Source organism: Silurus aristotelis (assembly GCF_946808225.1).
Source record: "Silurus aristotelis genome assembly, chromosome: 13".
In the NCBI taxonomy this organism is placed as follows: domain Eukaryota; kingdom Metazoa; phylum Chordata; class Actinopteri; order Siluriformes; family Siluridae; genus Silurus; species Silurus aristotelis.
In genome coordinates this window covers 14,798,194-14,821,991 of record NC_139586.1, presented here as the reverse complement: position 1 = coordinate 14,821,991, position 23,798 = coordinate 14,798,194, and the positions used below count along the sequence as shown (strand labels likewise).

General features: G+C 38.2%; 1 protein-coding gene across 2 annotated transcripts in view; it reads right to left on the bottom strand.

Moving 5' to 3' along the window:
- The window catches only part of sptbn1 (spectrin, beta, non-erythrocytic 1), a 72,231-nt gene that overhangs the window by 7,192 nt on the left and 41,241 nt on the right, over positions 1-23,798 (bottom strand). For both annotated transcript variants that reach the window (XM_083558692.1, XM_083558693.1), the window contains 27 exons: positions 22,047-22,198; positions 15,581-15,754; positions 15,395-15,486; positions 15,228-15,308; positions 14,996-15,111; positions 14,501-14,613; positions 14,226-14,413; positions 13,897-14,014; positions 13,021-13,179; positions 12,599-12,901; positions 12,191-12,344; positions 11,070-11,940; positions 10,510-10,647; positions 9,220-9,976; positions 8,839-9,041; positions 8,029-8,119; positions 7,355-7,501; positions 5,483-5,746; positions 4,463-4,687; positions 4,288-4,377; positions 3,812-4,090; positions 3,351-3,481; positions 2,456-2,660; positions 1,734-2,108; positions 1,225-1,469; positions 831-969; positions 652-736 (listed from right to left, as the gene is read on the bottom strand). In XM_083558692.1, coding sequence (XP_083414818.1) covers positions 652-736; positions 831-969; positions 1,225-1,469; positions 1,734-2,108; positions 2,456-2,660; positions 3,351-3,481; positions 3,812-4,090; positions 4,288-4,377; positions 4,463-4,687; positions 5,483-5,746; positions 7,355-7,501; positions 8,029-8,119; positions 8,839-9,041; positions 9,220-9,976; positions 10,510-10,647; positions 11,070-11,940; positions 12,191-12,344; positions 12,599-12,901; positions 13,021-13,179; positions 13,897-14,014; positions 14,226-14,413; positions 14,501-14,613; positions 14,996-15,111; positions 15,228-15,308; positions 15,395-15,486; positions 15,581-15,754; positions 22,047-22,198 — 5,895 coding nt within the window. The remainder of the gene's footprint in view (positions 1-651; positions 737-830; positions 970-1,224; positions 1,470-1,733; positions 2,109-2,455; positions 2,661-3,350; positions 3,482-3,811; positions 4,091-4,287; positions 4,378-4,462; positions 4,688-5,482; positions 5,747-7,354; positions 7,502-8,028; positions 8,120-8,838; positions 9,042-9,219; positions 9,977-10,509; positions 10,648-11,069; positions 11,941-12,190; positions 12,345-12,598; positions 12,902-13,020; positions 13,180-13,896; positions 14,015-14,225; positions 14,414-14,500; positions 14,614-14,995; positions 15,112-15,227; positions 15,309-15,394; positions 15,487-15,580; positions 15,755-22,046; positions 22,199-23,798) is intronic.

Below are 23,798 nucleotides of genomic sequence, written 5' to 3'. Positions count from 1 at the left end.
GGACTAGGGTGCAGTCAGCATTCCAATTCAACCCAAAGGTTTTCAGTAGGGTTGAGGTCAGATTTCTAAGGGAAAATTTAATGCTTCCACATCAAAGAAGTCCTATACAACTGTGTGCCACCAACTTTGTGATAAAAGTTTGTAGAAGAACCACATATAGTTGGAAAATTCAGGTGTCTCAATGCTTTTCCATATAGCGCACAATTATGATAATTAGTGAATCATTTTGTAAAAAAAAAAAAAAAAAAAAAAAAAAAAAAAAAAAAAAAAAAGGGGGGGGGGGGGGGGGGGGGCTCCAGCGGTTAAGGCGCTGGGTTGCCGATCGGAAGGTCTGGGGTTCAAGCCCCGTTATCGCCAAGCTGCCACTCTTGGGCCCTTGAGCAAGGCCCTTAACCCAACATGCTCCGGGGGTCCCTTACGAGGGAAATATCAAGGTCCTGCCCCCGCGACCCGAATTACGGATAAGCGGGAGAAAATGAATGAATGAATTAATTAATTTTGTTAAAAAATAAATAAAAAAAAAAAAAATAAAAAAAAAAAAAAAGAGAAGCAAAAAACCCCCACCATTTTGTTTATTTTTTTTTCCTTTTTGCAATAAGCGCACATGATTTTGGAGGACATGATTCAGAGCAAAAACAACAGTTGACTTACTCAATCTTAGCCACTCCCATCTGTCCTCCCATTTGTCAATCATTTCTTTTCTCTTGTCTGTCAACTGTAGCAACCTTTCTTTAATCTGCAAAAGAAAATACAGCAAAAAAAGATCACGTATTTGCTATTGCAATTGTAAGACAATCTCAAAACAAAGAGTGTGTAGACTTGTCCCACACCTCCTCTGATGCGTAGTGTTTGCGTGCCAGCAGAGACTTGCCCAGCTCTATGCAGGCGGTGAAGCTGTCGTTACGTGCATCTATCTCGGCCTTGATGCCCTGGTGGTTATTCATGAGCAGCTCCACAGAAGACACATCCCTACAGCCACCCAGAGGACAAACACATGATCAAGCAAAAATTTGTTTTACTATACAATGCATACTGACATTTCAATAAATACAAGGATTATCAGGCGTATACTGTACATACATGGAACATACTGTATACATTATATGTATCTACAAAAGAACATTTCTTGGCTACATTTAACTCTAGTTATAACCTGTTAATTTTCGTTAAAAGAAGCACAATGCCTTTACTACATTGTCAGCACATTTCAGTACTCACACACACCTGGGTTTCTCCTGGGCCTCAATGAGGCGGATGACGTCTTCCATCCAGAGCATGAGGTCACGCACCATGTTGAAAAAGCGGAACTTGTCTCCTGTGTCAAGCAAACGTGCCCTCCGGCCTTCACAGGCTTCCAGAAGGTTCCTCCATGCGTCCAGTACTTCACTCTCCCTGCGTTGGATATCGTCTGCCTTATCACCGGCATACGCCGACTGCAAACGTGTTGCATCCTCCTGCAGCTGCCTCACCTACACTCGCAAATGCACACACAAAGGAGAGGAACTGAGATGTCAGGATGTTCATGTTAGTTTTAATAATGCAATGAAATAATACAAAACGCTGAGATTTTACTGTATGTGTTTGATTACACTGGAAAAATACGATGGTGAACTGAAGATTTTTCAATTTATTTCTACATATTACATAAAAATAATTCAAGGTACTTCTAATATGTGTAGTAATTACAGCAGCATCTTAATGATAATTCATGCTATTAAAGCCTTACAACTTACCTGTGAACCAAGTGCCTGTATGTCATGTTCAAAGGTCGTGTGCATCCTTTGAAGCGCCTCAACTGTGTTCTGGTCTCGCCCGAGTTCTTCTGGAAGCTTCTTGTGCTTGTCCAGGATGCGACTTAGAATCTCTTTCACATCATGGTAAAACTTATGCAGCTCATAAGATGCTGCCAGGATCTGCGTGCGAGTGTCGATCAGCTCCAGAAGATCCGCCCAGGCCTCGTTAAGCCCATCTTTCCACTCGGCTACAGTCGCAGCGTCGGTATGGCCTGCGTTGATAAGCTCGTCAGCCATCCGGTTTACACCGTCCACACGTTCCTGACCGATGTTTCCAGTGTCACGGGCGAACTCACGGAAGCGCTCTTGCAGCATCTGAAAAAGTGGGAAAGAACATATAATCTAGGGGTAAGGCTAATAACAAATGTATTGCAAATATGTTTAACAAAGAAAAAATTTTTTCCTTGATATGGTGCTGTTTATTTTATTGAAGAAAATAATTGTTTTTATCATTTATTAATCTACAGTGTCAGCATTTTGTAGTAATGGGAGATTCATCTAAATGATAACTGTATGCTGTTTGTCATCCAAATGCTTGCTTAATCAAGTTGCAAATCTTTAAATTAAATTATTTTGAGTAAGCATCAGAAAAATTAAGTTTAGAATGCAGGCAAACATCTAGAGAGATAGATGGAGTGCAAATCATTTTCCTGCATGCTTACAGTGACGTGCTCGTAGTCCTGGCCCAGCTCATGAGATCCTGCCACTACTTCTCTCTCAGCGATCCACTGCTCCAGATCATCCACCTCGCGGTTCAGCTGGAAAAGGCGGAACCTCTCGTCCAGTTTCCCTCTCCTCTCCTCTGAAAGATCCTTAAGTCCTGCGTACAGCTTATCCACCTGTGACTGCCGCATACCTATTCTCTCACTGCGGAACAAACATAAGCACACAGGACGCATCAGTTATCTACATACTGATCCAAATAATCACACAGGTACAAATGATTCATCCAGGAGTGAATTATATTTACTCACTAATCTGGTAACACACTCTCTTTCTCTGTTAGACCTATATTTGTAAACCATTATATATTTATAATGATTCATGTTTCCTTAATAATAATTAACAACAATTAACACTTCATAATGATAATATTAATAATGTCAAAGTTTCAGCAATGTGGCAAAATTCCTTAATAATTTATATTTGTGTTATAAAACGTCATTATTAATAATAATAATAATGTTAGGCGCTGTACTATGCAACATTTATAAGTAATAATGCGACTATAGTATAAAAAAAACTATTGCTTACATTTAAAATAACATCATCGAGTGCTTCTGGTAAAAACAATGTCATTATAAAATACTTGTAAAATGTTGTAATGTAATTTTTTTGTAATTACTTTTATACAAACATTCCATGTTTGCTTTTTTTTTTTAGCTTGCACCCTGAGCTGTATCCTGATTGGTCTGAACATAAAAAACATGACATCACTCTTTAATAAGGAGCTTTAAAAGTACTGACATAAAATTGTGCACATATCAAGCAGGTTAAACAAGCCAATATTCAATGTATAATAAATCAGGATGAGAAGGATGAGGGAGGATGGTGTACCTCTCAGGGTGATTGTCAGCCACCAGACCACGGCTGGTCTTGGAGAGCTGATGAACCGTCTCGGCATAGTCCTCCACTGCCTGCTCTAGGATCTGATGTTTCTTCAGCATGGCCACGGAGCTCTGTTCATCCTGTCAGGGAAATAAAGTGAGCAAACAGAAGCTTAGCCAAATAACAGTCATAGGATCATTTTGTCTTAAATAATGTCTGGATTATGATAATTATAATAAATAACTAAAAAAACTTGCTTTATATTCAACCATAAATTCACATCAGATGATTCAACGTGTGCATTGCTGTCATGAGTTTACTGGTTGCCATGGTTTTCCTCAATAGTAATACCTCAGCTATGTGATATGCAGCTAGTTCGAGAATGTCATCAAATTCAGCCTCCAATCATTTATTTCCATGTAAAATGACACCACAGTTGTCACTACCTGCTGCTAAAAACTTGTACACACCTTAGCTTTCTCCTCTGACATCATGTAAAGCTCCTGTTCGCTCATCCAGGCCTCCGCCTCAGCAGCATCAAAGTAGTACTGCTGCGCCCGATGGGCTTCCTCTAGCCGCTCGTGTCTCTTTGCTGTCTCTTGGATGAGGAGGTTCCAGAGCTCCTGTAGCTCATCAAGACGTGCTCTGATGGCCTCAACGCTTGGGTTGTCTCCCGTCACGATGCTCTGGCTGCGCTCAAAGATGTCGTCACAGCGCGGTTGATGGCCCTGGATCTCCTTCTGCAGGGTCTGAATAAAAGAATGTGGTGGAAGTCTAAGTCACACTGTTAAAGTTTAAAAGCTCTGACATCACCAATAAAATTAAACACACCTGTTTAATTGTTTAGCTCTGTGTGTGTGTGTGTGTGTGTGTGTGTGTGTGTGTGTGTGTGTGTGTGTGTTTGTGTGTGTGTGTGTGTGTGTTTGACTACATTTCAATTCCTCACCTGGTTCTTCTTAATTAGCATCTGAACTGTTTGTAAGTTTTGACCATGGTCTGTTGATGTAGCGAGGGGCATCCTCTCCTCAACCCAAAGCTGTGAAATAAAGGAAATTATGTAATTAAAGATTTACACACTTGCTCGAACATTTCTCAACCATTCAATTGTAATAAAAACATACAATTTCATCTTCAACATCACGGTTGAACTGATGGATCTCCCTGGATGCCATGAGGAAGTTCGTCCTCTTCTTAAGGGGATCCAGCAGCTCCTTGAACTTCTTCTCCACTACCTCACGCCGCCCGTCCACCTCATCTGTGTCCTTGCCCTCCTGCTGCAGCACGTGAGCCTGCGACTGGAGTTCTGCCACTTCTCTCCTACGCACCTCCACCTGGTTCTCTAGCATCTGTACAAGAGCACATGACCTAATTGTACACATCTACAGTAAAATGCTCAGATTACTGTAATAATTATGACAATAATTTTGTCAGACATTTGATGCTTGGTATCTTTTAATGGTATTTTATATATTTTCTTTACTTTTACTTTTTCAGGCCTGGAAATATGGGAAACATTTTTTTGAATTTTATAAAAGTAAAGTTTGTTAACTTTTAGTTTGGTTAATTAGAAAATAGTTCGATTTATTTCAGAATCCAGAAAAGGTCAGGAATCTACTTTCTGTCAATTGTAAATAGAACCTTTTTACAAAACTGACTCAAGCACAAATGATTTGAATGATTTGAGTCTTGCTTTGACTTTGGTAAATATAATTCATCTCCAGTCCCTGCTGTATTGCACAGTGTGACATTTTCTCTAATTACGGCAAATCTGAGCCAACTTACGAAGGACCTGACAATTAGCTGATCAGTAGGTAAAAACTCAAACTGTGCAAAGCAGCGGGTCTCTAAGACAGGTGATGATAGGAAGATTGATCATATAGAAATGTTACACAAAAATATTTTAAAGCGCACGTAAATTTTTTTTTATCATTATTGTACAGTTTTCTCATTATTTTTCTCATTATTATAAAAGTGACTGCATTTTTTAATGCAGGGTGATGCATTATGGTCACATGACCTTTTCACATATGTGTGTACTCTATTGCAGCCTTAAAACCCCTGATCTCCTGGATAGCTACAAATTTGTTAAAAAAAAGGAACAATAACAATAAAAATAGAAAACAATGTCCTGTTACTCATACATTTTGTTTCTTCAGCAGGATGTTGACACTGGTTAGATCTTTGCCAAAGTCATCTGAATGGATCTGACCCTCCAGACCTGCCAGCCACTTGTCGAGATCGGCACAGCTCTGCGTGAACAGCTCGGCCTTGTTGGCATCGAACAGGCACTGTGCTTTGGTCTGTGTTGTAGACTCCAGCTCCTGCCACTGCGACTGCAGCATCATCAGCTTCTCCTTAACCACAGCCTCCGTTTCAGGCTTCTCTGACACCAGTTGCATTCCTTCCTATAGAGATAGAGAGACAGAGGGCTTTAGGCAAGCTTTTAATGTAAATGAGATTTTACAACTAAACATTACTCAGCTAAACACTGGTCAACTTAGTATAACTATTTGAACTATTTTATCCTCAGAAGGCTGTAACTATAGCTTCCTGTGCCACCATGAAACATTTCACACAAAAAATTATCATAAATAACATTTGTTATTATGTAACAATAAAATGACAAAACATTAAATTGAACAACCACATGAATAACAATATTAATAATAACTACTGTAATTTCCGGACTATTAAGTGCACCCATATATAAGCCGCACCCACTGAATTTTACAAAGATTTTTATTTTAAATATAAATAAACCGCACCTGTCTATAAGCCGGACTTGTAATAATGTCTACATTGAAACTAATAAACTTTACACAGACTTTAACGAAAGACAGTGTCTGTTACACGGTGTAACGGGTGAAATATGTTGCGCTTCCTTCAGGAGCAGAGCGGTATTTTGTGAATAGCCTGCAGCCGAATTTTTTTCCGGTATTACTGCGTGTGTTCAAGACTGAGGATTATGTCCTTATTATTTTCTGCTCATTTCTAAGTTTCTTTGACTAACCCGTAAGTAACGCTGTTGCCAAGAATAATAAAAAAGCACGAGTTTTGGAAACCTGTCTGTGCTTATATGATTTCTCTTACAACGACTTGTATGTTAACAGTAGCCTACCAAGAAAGTCATTGTTCACTGTTTTCCTCCTTCCTTTCACAACTATTTCTCTCGGGAGTTTATCTTTTGGCATCGTCGTGCGTTTTAGAAAAACGTTTTTTTCTCCCGAAGCCGTGCAGCTCAGAACACAGGTGAGGTGCGTTTTTTCGTTTCCGCTCGAAAATTTTATTGGTCTAATGTTATGGGGTTCAGTATTTTGGCTTGAAGTTTGTGAAACTGGGAAAAACCCAGAAAAATTCATAAATAAGCCGCTTCGTTGTTTAAGCTGCGGGGTTCAAAACGTGGGGAAAAAGTAGCGGATTATAGTCCGAAAAATACGGTATTATTATTAAAAAGACTAATACATTTATTAAACCCATTACAAATAATCACAAAAAAAAATATATAGCATAAATTAAGAAAATTAAAAAACAAATAAATAAATAAATACATTTCTATTTGTACATGAATTTTTTTGGCATAGTAATTTGATCATGAGACAATCTTTTAAAATTTTAATTTGTTTTAGGTCCTAATTATACAGGATCACGTACGTCTATTATTAGCAAGAGTAATGAAAGACAGTACTTGGCATTGGGAACTGAATTATAGATAATGTGCCCAATAATTTAATCACTTTAACACACTACACCGCTAGGTGGCGCTTGCCTTCTTCGATATATTCTGGAAAAGGCGCATACAAGCAAAAAAAGTTGAGCAGTAGAATAAAGGGAAAGGGTCAGTGTGAACAGATAACTCAAACCATCAAAGAATCTTTTTATGTTCTGTATATTTGACCCTTTGCTAGCAAGTGTTCGATGTTTTGGGGTATGTCTGTGTTTCTAAGTTTTACTTGCACAATTTGGCTTTGCTAAGGCATACTAGCTAGTATAAATAATTTAAATCTGAGACTAACCTTTTCAATCTTATCCAGCCACTCTTTGTTGGACTGGAGCTCGGCCATGAAGGCTTGGTGCTTGAGCCACTTGCTGTGCAGGTTTCTGGCCTCGTCATATGACATGTCCTGCGCCGTCAGCATCTTCTCGTTTATCCACAGAGACAGCTGCAGACACACAACAGGAAAGATAAAGTGTAAGCAACAAAAGGGGCAGGGTGCTCACAGATGTTCTTTTTAGCCTGTGAAAAGTTTTTGAAAATACTTCAGCTGGTATACGAACAAGTTACATGTGTCCAAAGTGTGTTTTTATAGTGCCAGTAGTTTAAGTACATGTTCAACCCCTTAATTTTGCCTATTAGTGAACACATGTCTGGCTAACAGTTCAGCATTATGCAAACTGCATGTCTAAATCATTACACATCAGTTATGAATAAACATGATTCCCACAGTAACACTAATTCGAAAGAAGTAAAATAGTAAAATACATAATAAAACTGGAAAAATCATATCATCCAAATACACATTATTCCAACTTCAAATACTTAAAATGAACTTTTTTACTCTTGGTACTTCTTATAGCATAAATATCTACTTCCGACACCAAACGTCTTCTGTGATTGACTACAGCTAACATAAATAGAAACAAAATGTTTAAAATAATTTTTTTGCCAAAATATTATGTGAATCTGTACCTCCTGGCTGTCCTGCAAGAACTTCTGCAGGTCTCTGTTATCTTTTAGTCTCATCAGGAGCTCCACAGCTGCCTCACGGTTCTTCTTATGTCTGCAGTATAAAGGTTTATGATGAGTTAATTCATTCCCAAACTTGTTATCATTATATAGAAGTGCTGCAAAGTAAAATGTGTTTTAGGTATTATTAATCAACTTTTACAGTTGTATGTGTTTGAGATGTAAATTAGACTCCCCCATGTGCATGAAGCTCGACCTCCAGGCTGATAGTCTATAAAAATGACTCGAAGTAGGCATGTCCAAACAGAAAATAAGCATTCACACACTAGAAGTCCTCACTCATGCATAGACTCAGTTATTGCACCTTTAATTTGAGAAGTTTTTTTAACATTTTAACCTGCGTGTTGCTCAAGGCATAATTTTATCCATAAATAAATACTTATACATGTATATGCTTACATAAATAATACCTCTGATTTTAAATGCTGTCACCTTTGATGATCTCTCTGAACTTGTTACTGCCTCTCACTTAAACAATTGTGTATTAGACAAAGTCCAAGATCAGAATTTTGTGTACTGGGACATGCTTTATGTGTAACTCTCATTTATTTACTGAATTGTCTTTGGGCACATCAAAGATTTGAGTAACTTGGATTTGATATTAAATTCCTATTTGATAAATTTCCACTACACATTTTCATTCAACTTTGAATAGGGTCAAATTCATATGAATTTTCGTTACTTGTTAGAATTTGAAATTGTCCCTACAATGAAAAATTCTGACAGAAATTATTATATGTGCATTTCTATTACCTGTCATCAATGGAAGTTGCTCTCTCTTGAATCTTCTCAACATTGATGTTTCCGTCACTAGCTAATCTGCGTCCGGCCTCCACCACACCATTGATCTTTTCCTCATTAGCATCCATTGTGGTCATGAAGTCCTCCTGTTTTCTAATAGCAGCTTCAGCTCCTTCTAGAGTGGTGGGCATCTCAGTGTGGGCCAAGACATACTCCTGAAGAAAGTTTAAAAATGTAAAGGATTTTTTTATTTATCTCTAATATCTTACATAAACTGTAGAAATAGATCAATAATTTAGTTTAATAAGTTTAAGTTAAGTTATTAGTTTAATAAGTTCAAGTTTAATTAACACCTTTTATATTTTACTTGATTGTGCAAAACTCACACATTACCTGATTGTTGAGGAAGGTCTCAGCCTGTTTGGTGTCTCTAAGGAACAGCTGGTAAGCATGAGACTGGGACAGGAGGTTCTGACGGTTCTCCCACATCTTATGGAGCTCGTTCCAACCTGTATCCAATGCCTGCAGGCGTTGTCTCAGAAACATGTGCTGGGCATCCGTCTGGCCCTGGGTCACCATTTCACCCATGTCCCGCATCTTCTGATAGTCCTCTTCGTAGTTGTCAATCTCATGCTTTATACCTTCATGTTGGGCGAGAAGCTTCTCAGCCTCGGCCAAGGTGTTGGGCATGTCCTCAGAGGCAATGGCCGTCTGCGTGCGAGACAGCCATGACTGGAAGTCATCCAGCTGGCGAAGAAATTGCTGCAGCTTGCTGGCCTCACCCAGAGAGGCCTCCCGGTTTTGTAGGGTGTCCTTCAGCTCCTCCCATACATTTCCGATCTCTGCCAGCCTGCCTGTGATGGCCTTGGCTTGCTCAGGATGCTCAGCTGCTAGACGCACTGCCTCTCCACGCAGGTCTTCCAGCTTGGCCTCGATGGCTGCCAGGTCGCGTTCCATCCCTGTTAGCTTGCGCTGCAGAGCCATGACTCCTGTCAGGTCGTTACCCAGGTCCTGAGTGGACTCGATTACTTTGGTCTTCTCGCGAATCCATGACTTTGTCTCGTTGCAGTCCAGGTGATAGTTCTGAACACCAAGTGCAGAGTTTAGGGACTCCTTCTTCTGGTCCACCAAGTCTCTGAACTGACTCCACCTACAGAGAAGAATTAGTGGACATTTACATACACAGTAATTTCGGTTAAACAAGAATAACTTTAATGAGCTCATGTTTTCTTTTAGAATTTTAGATTTGAATTTAAACTTGAATTTGGCACTTGGACTAAGCTGGATTCAGTGATTTCTTTCTGTGTTCAGTCTATTTTGAATTTTATTTTTTAAATGTTTTATTTTATTTTACTTACCACTTCTTATGAAGAACATTAACTTCAGTAAAATAAAATGAATCTTAAAATTAGTTTGGATGTAGTTTATTTTCTGTTGTATTTAAGCACACTGTAATGCATTGAGTTAGATTGATGTATATGTGCAATGGTTAAATGTTTATTTGATTAATATAAATAGCAAATAAATAAAACAAATAAAAAAAATAATTTAAATTTAATATGTATGTCCATGTGCAATATGTATCAGATAAAAAGTGGACCTTCTGTTTAGAACCTTTGTTTGGGGAAAAACTATGCCTTTATTTTAAATTCTGAATACGCAAGAAATTTTTTTTAAACCTGCCTGGTGTTCAGTTTGTCCTGCTGAGCCTTGATGTCCTTCTCGCTGGGGTGTCCACTGTGCATTAGCTGCCGGGCGATCTGATTGACCACAGCCACACGGGATGCTTGGTTATTCATCTCAGGCTCCAGACTCTCGAACCTGGAACACATTATTCATTTACTCATTACAAAAAATAAAAAAAAGAATAAAAATTGAAATAAAAATAGAGCTTGACGGGAATATATTGAATTCATTGTTAAGAAACTAAACGAAACTTTCGAAAGTCTTAAGGTCTTAAGGTCCACTGTCTGTGAATTCAGAAAAACTGCAAAAGAGCACAGGAGCCACGATGTGTGACTCAGCAGGGACAGCTGGTGCACTAAACGCTTTTAATGGTGCTTGTAGTACTTAGACAAAATGAAAGTGTGGAATTAACTGGGGTGAATACAGTGGACCAGTATGGCCACCTCTGTGAAGTTATAAATCAAAGACATATCACAGATGTCTTTTGTTTGCTATATTTCAGTACAAAGCTACAAAAACAAACAGCAGAAATCAACCTAGTGGTGGACCATCCTCACCTGTGCTGTACAACTTCCAGATCCTCCAGTTTCTCCGGAATGTCCATGCTGTTGAGCCACTGCTCCTTTTCGTCGATCCACACCTCGCAGGCATCGGCCTCACTAAACATCTTATAGAGAGCTAGTGCATCCTGCAGAGCCTGTTTTCTCAGCCTGGTGAGTTCTGTCAGCTCCTTGTAGCGTTCCTCGATGCCTGCCAGACGTCCGCTTATGTCGGACGACTGGGCCAGCTCACCGGGAAGGGCCTGAGCCTGCTCATGCAATGAGTCAATCACAGGCTGGTAGCTGGCCACCTCGGCAGCTGCGTCCTTATGTTTCTTGACCAGTGCCTGTGTGGAGAACTCATCATGGCCGACGTCATCACTTGAGACAATGCGCAGCGCATCCAACATCCACGCATCCACATCATCGGCTTCAGCCTGGAACTGGTGCAAGCTGCAGGCCTCCTCTAGGTGTGCCTTCCGAACAGCAGCAAGTTGCTCCAGAGCCGCCCACTGAGCCTGCACATCGGCTATGCGCTCGCGGATCTTGGCCTCTCCAAAGTGTCCGGCATCAGCCATCGCCTGTCCCTCACGCACTGTGTGCTGCAGGTGCCCTGCTCGACCGCTCATCTCATCCTCAAGAGCCCGGTGCTTACTCAGTAAACGTACAGCACCTGTCAGGTCCTTGCCCACGTCATCTGATGACAGGATCTGCTCCTTCTCACGGATCCAGGCCTCCTCTTCAGCCATCTCCCAGAAAAACTTCCAGAGACGCCGAGACTCCTCCAGACGTGCGCGTCGCTCAGCCGCCAGCTGCGTCAACTCCTGGTAACAGAACTCCAGGTGAGCAACACGATCACGGATCACTTGTGGGTCACATGGCTTGTAACCTGCAAAAGGTAGCAGACACAGAAGAATTGTAAAAGATATACTGTAGATACATTGGTGGAATAGGAAGACATAAACAGGAAAAGAAACGGCTAAGAAGTGCCATAAATCTGGAAGATGCAGAACATTTTTTATACTTAACGTTTACATATTTTAACATTATGGATGTTTTAATAAATTTGGGTAAATTAAGAATTGTTATTTTCAGATCTGGGACTACGTTTTCAGTTTTTAATCCATATATCTACTTACCTTCATCATCCACAGCAAATTTCTGGGCATTAGCATTGACAGCCCGCACACGGTCAGCCTGAATGGCAATATCAGTCTCCACCAGGGCATGTTTTTGAAGCAGATCTTCCACTCCCAGCAAGTGCTTCCCATAATCCTGAGACAGCAGCAGCATCTGTAATGTGGAGAAAAGTGAGTAATCACAAGCTACAGTTAACAGCAAGTTTACAATGTTTAACATTAAGGCTACATTGCAGTAAGACTCTAAGACAGTCAGATATTTCAGTCAAATCTGGTTAATAAAATACATTAAAACAGGATTTTTGCATTAGAGACAGCATTTTCTTTAGCAAATTGCTTTCTGCTTTCTTCACTACTTCTCTCGATTTCAGTTATTTTTCTTTAAACCGCCCACTCATGCTTTCTCACCTTCATCTCGTCCATCCAGTCCATAATGTAGAGCATCTCCTGGAAAACACGCTGCATGCCCAGGTTCATCTCCAGCCTCTGCCTGCGTGCCTTGAGCAGCTCCAGTAGGTAGTCCCAAAGCCGCAGAACATTATCCTTACGCGCCGCAATGCGCTTGATATCGTGGTAGTTCTCTGCTTCAAGCTCTTTTGCCACGGCCACCACAGCTTGCACACGCTCCTCGTAGGCAGCGATGTCCGTTTCAATGGCTTCGTGCTTCTTGGTGGCCGCCTCCACTGCCTGGAGGTCGAAGCCAAAGTTGTCCTGCAAAGATGATTAAACTATTTACTCACATTGCAAAAAAAGACTTGTAAGACCAGGTCATTTTACTGCAGTAACATTTCCCTTATTATGTCCAACCAGTGGCACATAAAATTAGTTACCTGTGACACTAGCCGCTGGTTCTCGCTGAGCCAAGTTTCTCTCATGGCTGCCTTGCGATCAAATCGGCGTGCCAGCTGCTCAAGCTTTTCCTGACGGATCAGCTCGTTCCTCAGGGCCAGCTCACGCTCATGTTCTGCCTTCTCTAGGCGCTCCCAGGCCTAAGCATGCACACACACATACACACACACACACACACACACACACACACACACACACACACACACACATACATACATACATACACACAATATGACTAACACTATCCCTGAAAATATCTATTTACAGATCAAAACTGCCTCCATCTTTCAAGCAACCACCAAATATCACATCTTGTGAGTTGCGAGTGTTAAATTCTGATCTGATTAAATGCTGTTTATTTATTTTCTAAGCAGCTCTATAAGTAATGCTGGCTACAAGCTAAATTACAGCTTAAAATTTATATGCTCATTCTAATATGTAATATTCCACAAAAGCCTGGACAATGGATGCTCCAAATAAACAGAGGAAAAATCTTTTCCCCAGTGACAGTGCTTTCTAACAGTCAGAGGTACTTTGCAATTTCTTGGTAACATGCCATAATAAGTTGCATTGTGGGTCTTTTGAAAAATAAAAAATAAAAAATGAGAAGGGAACTGTTATAACTGTTTATAGCTGTTTTTTTTACACAAGAACGTTATTCTTAATGTGAACGTAATGTTCCACAAGATCAAATGTAGTTCAAGAGAAGTATTTATAATAAACATAAAATTACTGTGGTGTAAAATGAAAAGAAATAAACTCAATCAACTCTGGGTAACTTTACTTCATAAAAAAACTTTGCTTATTTTTTAGAACACTACTAAGAAGCTGCGTTTTGTTTCCAATCCGTGTCTCACCTTGTTGATGTCAGAGATAAGTTTGCCTTCTCTTGGCATGTACACTTTTTGGTTGTTGGCTCTCATTTTGCTCTGAATTGTGAACAGAAGGACCTCCAGATTACCTTTTTCTGTGAACCTAAATTTGAAAAAAGCAAAACCCCAAGCCCAAGGTGTTAACAACATTATTTGACTTGGTATTTTACTATTATCATTTTAAAATCGATTTGAATAATACGATTCACTTTTCAGCTTTTTGTCAGTCAATTTCCTTATACAAATGTCTTTAAAGACATCTATAAAATTTAACATGACATAATTCTAAAGAATACCAATGGTCTAACACTCACTTGGGAGGCTTCTCTACAGTGCGATATGTATTGAAGGCCTGGAGTTGCTGCTGGACTCCGACTAAAGAATTAGCAAATTTGCGGTTGTTCAGGATGATGATGGTCTGCTCAATCCACTCTAGTAGGTCTGATGCGAGAGACTCATATTTCTCGATCATCTTCTCCGTTTCAATGGCGTTATCAAGCACCTAGGGAATATAACACTGTTTTCTTTCCATTCTGCAAAATATCAAGCTTTCATGTAAAGCAAGAAATAATCTAGTGTAAAAACTCACTTTGCCAATACGTTTGCCTTCCACCTTCAGAGCCTTCATCTTGGAGAAATAATGGTAGTATGTGACGACATAGGTGATAACTGACTTCTCATCAGGATGATCCACACTGATATCTAAAAAAAGTTACATACTATTTTGTGATATTTTGTGATACTATTTTGTGATTTGTGATTTATTTTTTGTGAAATAAAACTTAAATGGAAAATAATTTTGCACATGCACATGTAAAATATTCTAAAATATAAAAAAGCTGCTTTTCTGTTTTTGTATCTGTTTTTCTAGTAAATCTTTATTTAAAATGTTACAAAATATTATATATTATTTTATACCATCTCTACTAATAATGAAGCTGTTGGTGTTAATTACTACAATTACTACAAATTCTGGACAATCAGAACTACGTATTAAGACTGACCATGGAAAAATATAATTATTATACATTTGTAGCTCTTCAGAAGACAGCTCCTAACCAAAATGAAAAGAGAAGGTTCTTACCCTCAGGGTCAAGCAGTTTAGTGAGGCCTAGGTGCTGCTCAGCCAAGTTGAAGGCATTTTGCAGGTTGTAGTGAACATTGGACTTCTTCAACTTGTCAAAATCAATAAGATCTGGCCTGTGAGCAAAAGAAGATACAGGATTCATTGAGCGTCAAATAACGTAGAACGGTGCCAAATGGTGGACAAGTTGAGTCAAGAACTGAATCTGGAATCTTGATGGCTGGGTTTATACCTGTGTTTGTGAATGAGAGCATTGAATGCCATTCCATCACGCCAGCTGGTGGTGAAGTTGTGGATGTTGACATTTGGATAGCTGTAATGAAAGAAATAAGCTCAGCTAATACACACTACCATTTCCACAATAATGCAAATACATGACTGAATGAACACACGCCTCACCCTGCTGTCTTCATCTGGCACCACAGAAGCAGAGCGTCTTTAGCTGAGCGTTTCTCTTTATTGTCTTCTGTTACAACACTGATGTCTTGGATCTGTTCCACACATAATAACACACAACGTGACTTAAAGGTTCATAACATTTTTCAGATTGTGGTTAAGACAGAGGATTTTTTATTCTTATGTGACCTGGAAGCGGAGAATTATTGTCCAGATGAGACCGAGCGTGAGACGATGGTTGCCGTCGACAATGTCATGGGAGCCCATGTTCTCCAGGTGAACGCGTTGCTCCTTGAGGAACTGCAGGGCTTTATCCACATTTTCCAGACAGTGGATTCTCATCCGGCCCTTTGTAGGTTTGGGCTGCAAACCACAAATGACAAATTAGTATCAGTGTTCTCCTTGAAAAACAGTTCCTAATACTGTAAACTTTGAAAAAATGCTACATCTGTTACATGAAGAAATGGTACATCTGTTTTTTGTGGGAAAGAAATGCTTTTAAACATTCTCTCAAATGCATTTCCTGTTCTCAAAATATTTGGTGGCCGTATCACACCAGCTATGCAAATTGCCTCCTATCACTGGCTTGTTTTCCAAATGTTCTATTTGAAAGATAACTGACACATCATAAATTTAACCTGATCATCCTGTTTAAATTTGTGCATTTGCTAATAGTAAGATAACGGTGAACCTCATCAACAGTGTGGGATTTTGTTAGTGTAAGAAATACAATACTTTGTGTTGTGTAGTTACAGGACAATTCTTGTGTATCAACAACAAATGTTACCTTTTTTCATCAGGTTTTTTTTATTCCTCTTATTCTACCCTTGATTATTAATTGTATTCATTATTACATAGAATTACATTCTTTTTATCCATTTATAGTACTAACATCCACAAAACAAGTTTGTTCCTGTTGTCACTCATTATAAAGGCTACAAACAGTTGTTTCCTCACTATCCATTTATAGTTAGTAAGACAGATAAAATGCAGCATGTCACTGTGTTGAACTCCGGTTCACAGACGACACTGCAGCTTACAAACACTGCCGCCATGGACTACATCTTCTAACACAAATGCTTCATGTGACACAACAACAAAACATTGACTGTTTAAACCTGGACTCAATCACACATAGTCACACACAGTGTATAAACCAGTCACTAGCACAATTCTGTTTTTCAAGCTTTGTAATGATCACGCATGACATTCTGTGTTGTTATTAATTAATGAATTGATGGTTTGTTTTGCTCCTGCTTGTTTTAAGATTTTTGAAGTAAATTTTTTTTACTCAAGTCTATTTTTTTTTTAGCACTTATGCTTGTTTTTTTAATCTGCATCTAACTGCAGCCATCTCTGCCACCCCAAATCACAAAAAAAACGTAAACTCCTCTGTTCTGCTGAAGACTTTCCCATAGAAGAATATTTTTTTATCAAAACAGTCACATTCTAGAGTCCATCCATTGAATACCTTTTTTTTTTTTTTTACATAAATCATTACATTAATTACTTCTACCAGTAAGGATATTGAACTGTTCCTATAAACCAAATACATTCTTACCAATCAGAATGAAATATTCACAGGGCAGTGGTATTATTCCTGACACAGTGCAGATGCTGGCCTAAAGCAGCACATCACCACCACATCACTAATTTTTCTCAGAAATTTGCAACAATTATTTTTTTTGGTCCAGTAACAGATATGGTTTTGGCTGATACTTTAAAATCAGAGCTCTGAATACAGTATTATATTTAAAAAATATTCCCAATTCTCTCCAAGAAAAAATAGTTGATTGTTGCCTCTCTAAAAGGTCTGAGGTTTATTTTAGACTTTATATCTGTATAAAATCACTAATCAGCAGACTTGTGTGATTACAGTATTTAACGTCATTATAATCGCTGACCACTTATGTTGGAAGTTAAGTAAAGTTTTGGAAGTTTAGAAACACTGTCATACTTTTTTATTTATTATAACATTTGCCCAAAATGTTTCTAAGATCTCCAACAATTGTTAGACAAAGGTTAGATTTTAAATCCATACACTTAAAGACACATGAGAGAAAAATCATAACATAATAGTTAATAAGATAATTTGCTACCAGAAGAGCTTTGGTAAATATTCTAGTCATTTGCATTGTTTTGATGATTGAGGTTTCAAATATCTGTCTAAAATCTCAGAGATCCTAAACTGGAGAACTGGAGGCCTTCTCATGCAATTGGTCACAGGGGACACATTGTCAACAAGATCACATCCATCATGATTGAAAAGGTGATCAGTGAGAAAAAAAACTTTGTATTGTTTTGCTGGATAGAATGTCTCTAAGAGAAAAAGAATGTGTGTACTCCCCCCAAAAAAAATAAATGCACTCTGCATAATTGCACAGAGAACAACGAAGCCAATTTGTCATCCATGTCTGGTCTGTATGCTATGAATTAAACTAGTAATGCTTTAAGAGAGAAACAATGTTCATAATAAGTAATAAAGTTCAGCACTGCTATCTGTATTCAGTTACAATGCATTTGCTTTGTTTTGAAGACAAACTAAAGTTCCCAGAAGACATATTTTTGTCCACACACAGGTGAGCTGCTGACAGCACTGTACACGATGTGACAACATGACAGGCTTCAGTATTTCCCTCCAACACCTTTCCTGCGGAAGATTAAAACTGTACTCAAGTTAATGATGTACTGTGGCCTTGAGAACAGACTGGGCAAGCTGTTTCTATTCTGACACGCACAATGGACGAGAGTGGTTCTCACAGGAAAAGCAAAGTGTCAAAACGCAAGATAAATTGATACACTTTTGGAAGGAATGTCCCACTCTAAACAGGGATTGTAAGTGTCCTTTGTGAATAATGGTTTTTCCTTTGCTCCATTATGTTGCATTCACTATTTCTTGGAGATAATAAAAATATGCTGGAGTTTTTGAACAACTCTATCAGCATGTGTGGGTGAATGAGTAACTGGGTGGCGCCGGAGGCGTGTGCACTGGGATATGATGTATGAGGAGACTTTGTACTGAGGTGTGGTCTCTGCGTCTGGAAAACAGGAGAACAGAGGGGGGAGGGGGAGTGCTATTGGTGAATGATACAAGTCCCATGAGGACAGATCCTGATGAACATTTCAGATGGCACGTGATCCGCAAAGAGAAAGTTACATGAGGTGGGGGTTGCAATCTGATAGAAAATGCAATAGAGAGAATAGAGAGCATACCCCTATTTCAGAGGTGTCGGTGGTATCGTCCATGTATATGTGTGTAAGGAGTGTTACTGCAGACAATCACTCACACACACAAGCACCCATGCCGCAGTGGCATTGTGTCTCTTTGAAATACACGTGGTTTACACACAGCAGGTGGAAGGCAGTGCAGCATGGTGACTCAACAATGACATCAGCACTTTTCAGTCATGAAAGATGCTGAAAGTGACAGTGTTATTTCATTGTCATTTGAGATTATAAATTGTAAAATTTTAAATGACAATGAAATAACAGATAAATGGAGTGTTAGCTAAACTGAAGATTGACATTTATAGGAGTAGTGCCCAGATAAAGATCTCATCAAAGTTTTTGTACTGCTCTGCAGCCATCTTGGCAACACCCTTACACAATTGTTTCCAGTCACGCATAATCAGGCTTGTATGTAATTCCAAAAGACTCCAAAATAGTGTTTTAAATAAGACTGAAGGTATCAGGATGTATACTTATGCACATTCAGATAACAAGTGCACCAATGAACTTATGTAAACCTATTTCCATGGTAACTGTGTACCATACAAATGGTCTGGAGAGTAGGCTGTATCCAAATGCATACATGTATAATACGGGCACTACATGGGGTAAAATAATGCCATATATGCTCTAATTCACTATATGTCCTGTATCAGAGGGTTTCATTTGGCAAAACAAGGTCAAATGGTTGTGGACTTTTTCATAAATGCATGCAGGTCGCCTTGAATAGTTTTTTCCATTTCTTAAACCATAAACAGTGTTCTTGAAATTTTTTTTGGTCTGTCATGAAAAACTGGTTACTAAAGTAGACTTTATTTTAAATTAAATTGAGTAAATTGTAGCAAATTCTGCCACTAGAGCAACACCGTGAGGATCTTAGTATTGGTTCTTCAGTATATCAGAAACCTGAGTAGAGTGCAAGGATTGAATTTTTAAGAGGTAGGAAGTGCTGCAGTGTAAGCTAGCCTGTTACAGGTGAGTAAACCTGCTTCACAGTGATATTAAATGTCAGCACGACAAAGCCTTGACAGGGCTATGGATGTTATGTAGATGCTTTCTGTGAGTAATCTTCCTCACTATGCAGGAGTGTAAATTGATCTTGGCTTCACAGGTGAAGCGACAACTGGCTTGAGTCAACCTCGTTCTGTTCTGAATTAATTACATATTTCTGTAACAGCTATCCACTATAGGATTAATTAGGGTTTTTTTTGTGTTTAAAATTAAAGTGTTCATTAAAGACCTTATCTGTCCAGGACAAACTAAATAATACTTCCGTTTTGAATATATGACAAAATAGTAAAAGGTGTATTGAAGATTTCTAAATGGAGAACAAATCAATAACATTTTTTGGAAGGATTTTTCAGTTGTTAAGTAATATTTGTTTTGTAGCTGTTCCACAGCATTGAATGTAACTTGAAATAGATAAGAAATAATGAATTCATAACATTTTTGAATTCATTAAAACTATTATTAATTTGCTTAGGTATAGAAAAATAATCAGTTTTTGTGTACAGTGCCATCTTTATGCCATGCTGCACTATCAATCTTAATCTATAACTAAAAGCATAGTATTTTATTAACTTTTTTGGAAACACACAAATAGATCACATTTAAGAAGAAATTAATTACATTTGCATTTTGTTTAGCAAACACAAATGAGTATTATTTTAAGACTATGAACTATAAAGCCACTACTAGTGGCTATTTTCTTAAGTATAAAATAACAACTGCTCAGGAAGGAAACTGCTAAGATCCAGCTGTGAACCTCTCGGACATGCTGTGGGTAGCCTTGAGTTTGTGGATTCTGTGTTTCCTCTGCTGTTTGCCTGAGAGAAGAGATATCTAATCAAGAACCTTGAGGATGACAGAGAGAGCCCATGTGAACAAAGTACACTCCGGTTGCATGCAGCTGTGCTGCACTCTCAACTGTTCTTACTCAACATACAGTATGACTCATATGAGAGTTGCTCCATTTCTTGCTCTTGCAGTTAATTAGAAAGAAAACAGCACTTTGGGTAAACTGTTGACAGTGAAAATAAGTTCATACAAGTAGCTTATGTTTCATGTCAATGATTATTGAGAAAAAAACAGATTCATCGGTACAATAATATAATAATTATTACTATAATAAAAAGGTATTTTAACTTAGGATATGGCATATTGCACTAAATAATGTTGTGGTAATCAGTACCAGAACAAGTATGGTGTGATTACAATGATGTGTGATTATTTAACATTCTGGAAGTTTTTGATGTCTATCTCTCTATATGTATAACTATTTAATGAAAAGCAACTTCCTTTCTCTTTTATGTTTAATGATTAACACTGTTGACAGAAGAAATGATCCCGGAAAATTATTAACACTTTTTTACTAGCTAAATAAAGGCTTTAGTACAGATGAGTCAGGCCTTTTATTGCTGCTATCAGAAAAAAAGAACAGGAACTAACATATTTCCTAAATGTTCCACAGCATCAAATGTAACTAAAAATGGATACAAGTATGCAATGTCCTCTTCAGTACATTGCTGCACGATGTGTTGTGCTATTATTGGACAATAATCATCTTTTGTTGTGGTGAAACTTTATCACATCCTCCATTTATTATTTTTTCTATAAAAGCACCACCTTAAAGTGTTTTATTCCATATGTAATGTACTTTGAGTTTGATTAATTTTTACAATGTAATGAAATCCATGTGGACTGGACAAAATGTAAACAAAACCGCATGTGTGAGATCTACTCTGGACATGACTTGCAAAACGTTTGGTGTTGACTGGATATAATATACAGTACAGACCAAAAGTTTGGACACACCTTCTCATTCAAAGAGTTTTCTTTATTTTAATGACTATGAAAATTGTAGAGTCACACTGAAGGCATCAAGGACTATTTGACCAAGAAGGAGAGTGATGGGGTGCTGCGCCAGATGACCTGGCCTCCACAGTCACCGGACCTGAACCCAATCGAGATGGTTTAGGTGTGAGCTGGACCGCAGAGTGAAGGAAAAAGGGGCCAACAAGTGCCAAGCATCTCTCGGGGAACTCCTTCAAGACTGATGGAATTCTCATAGTCATGAAAATAAAGAAAACTCTTTAAATGAGAAGGTGTGTCCAAACTTTTGGTTTGTACTGTATATTAGGAGTATTGCACATGGTTCAAAGTTTATTCCATACACATACTTCCAAATTAGGCACCAATTTGACTGGTAGCACTAATGTGTTGGCAAATTTGGTCAGAATGTTCCTTAGAAAAAGAAAGAGATGTGTAATGTTTGTGTAAAAATAAATATTCTTTTAAGACCCAGCTCTAATCCTTGGTTCTGGATTCAGCTCAGACCTTAGGATACTAATTTCATGCAACTCTGTTATATAATCACTCTTCCTGCTCTTTGATCGTTCAATTCATCATAAGTTGAACATAAACTTACCAGCTTTTCTCCAGAGAGCACCTCAAGGAGCTTGATCAGCATGCGTCCATCTCGTAGATCCATGTACAGGTCTGTAATGCGGCAGGAGACTCGGGCCAGGTGGGAATTGACCCATTTTGTAAAGGTCTTCTTCTGCACTGCCTCACGCTCATCTACAGGATTGGGGAAAAGGAGAATGTTAGATGGATCAATCACTGCTTAGCAACAATTTGCTCCTTGATCTTGATTCTTACCTGTTCTCCTTCTTTCCTATTACAAAGTGCTATCAATTTGTTCACATTAGACTGCACGTCATTCAAGTCCTATAAAAGACGAACACCCCTTATATTGGCCTCAGTATTTATTTTTGTTAAAAAAAAAATTCATTACTTTTTTAAACTGTAATGTTGACCTCAGTATGAAACCTTTCCTGATCCCAAAAACTCACCTTGCACCTATCCTGTTGATTTCAGATGACATTTAAACTAATAAACAAGCAGTAAATCAAAAAAAGACAAAACTGTCCCAACAGATTGTATTTATTCCTCTCTAAAAGGGCTGTAGCTTGATGCTCTTTTTATTTATTTGATTCACACAACAACACATGTCTGTTACTTGCTTAGGATGTGCGCATCTAATACATTTTATAAATATCAATGTAGGAGTAGGTGCGTTTTGTAAGTGGTTTATTTTATGCTATTTAAGAAAATATATATTTTCTTTAGATTTTATTACAAAAACCCCGTGGCTATATTGGTCCATTAGACACCCAACCAGAGAACCTACTTAAAACCAATATAACATTTCTGTTTCTGTTGGCTCTCACAATTTTTGTGACTTCAAAGGTCGTTTCACCTAGATAAAGTCAGTATAAAGTAAAATCCTTTTACCTCCTGTATCATCCAAGCAAGGAATCAAAATCTGTAAACGGCTAAACCGTAAATACTGGCAACCAGTATTTAGGTTTGGTCTTTTTTCTGTTTGCCAGCTAAACTAATTCCGTGTATTTCTCTCATATGTGTCCTCCAAAAACAGCTCTTTCACCTATATACTTTGTCATATAAAATCAGTGGACAGCTGTCCTGTCACACCCCTGGCCTTGCTGTGCACATGCACACATTCAATGAAGAGTTTATTTATAATCCACCCAATTTTCCTGTTATTGCATTCCTCGTCCCTACACACACGTAAGCATCTAGTTTGATTGTTCTCCCCCCTTTAGTTTCTTTCCTGACAAGACCCCCTGCAATCGAATGAAAGCTACAGCTCTCCTTGACCCCCCCAGCATTCCAAACAGAGACAGAATGAGAAACCGAACAGAGACAGGGTGACAGGGGTCATCGTGACCGACAGCCTGGTCCCAAACAATAGAAAATCAGCAAACACAGGAAGAGCACATCTGCCAGACAGAGAGAATGAAGCCAAACAGAGATACGACAGCTGAGAATCAGAAAAAAGAAAACAGAAAGAAACTTCAGAAAGACTAATAATAATGTTGCAATTATAACATATACTCTTTAGTCAAGCTTATCTTTTGTCTTTATTTTTGATTATTTATCTTCTTTTTTTTTTATAAAAAATATTTTTAAATATACAGTGTAGATGCAGTAAACATTTATTAATATTTGTTATTTTTATATAATTATTTAAAATTAACCATGATTAAATTATTATTAGTATTAAGTCTTGTTCTTCTATTATTATTACTTCTTAATATAAAAAAATTATAACTGTGAAATAATGTACACATTAAATATATTCCCCATTCATCTC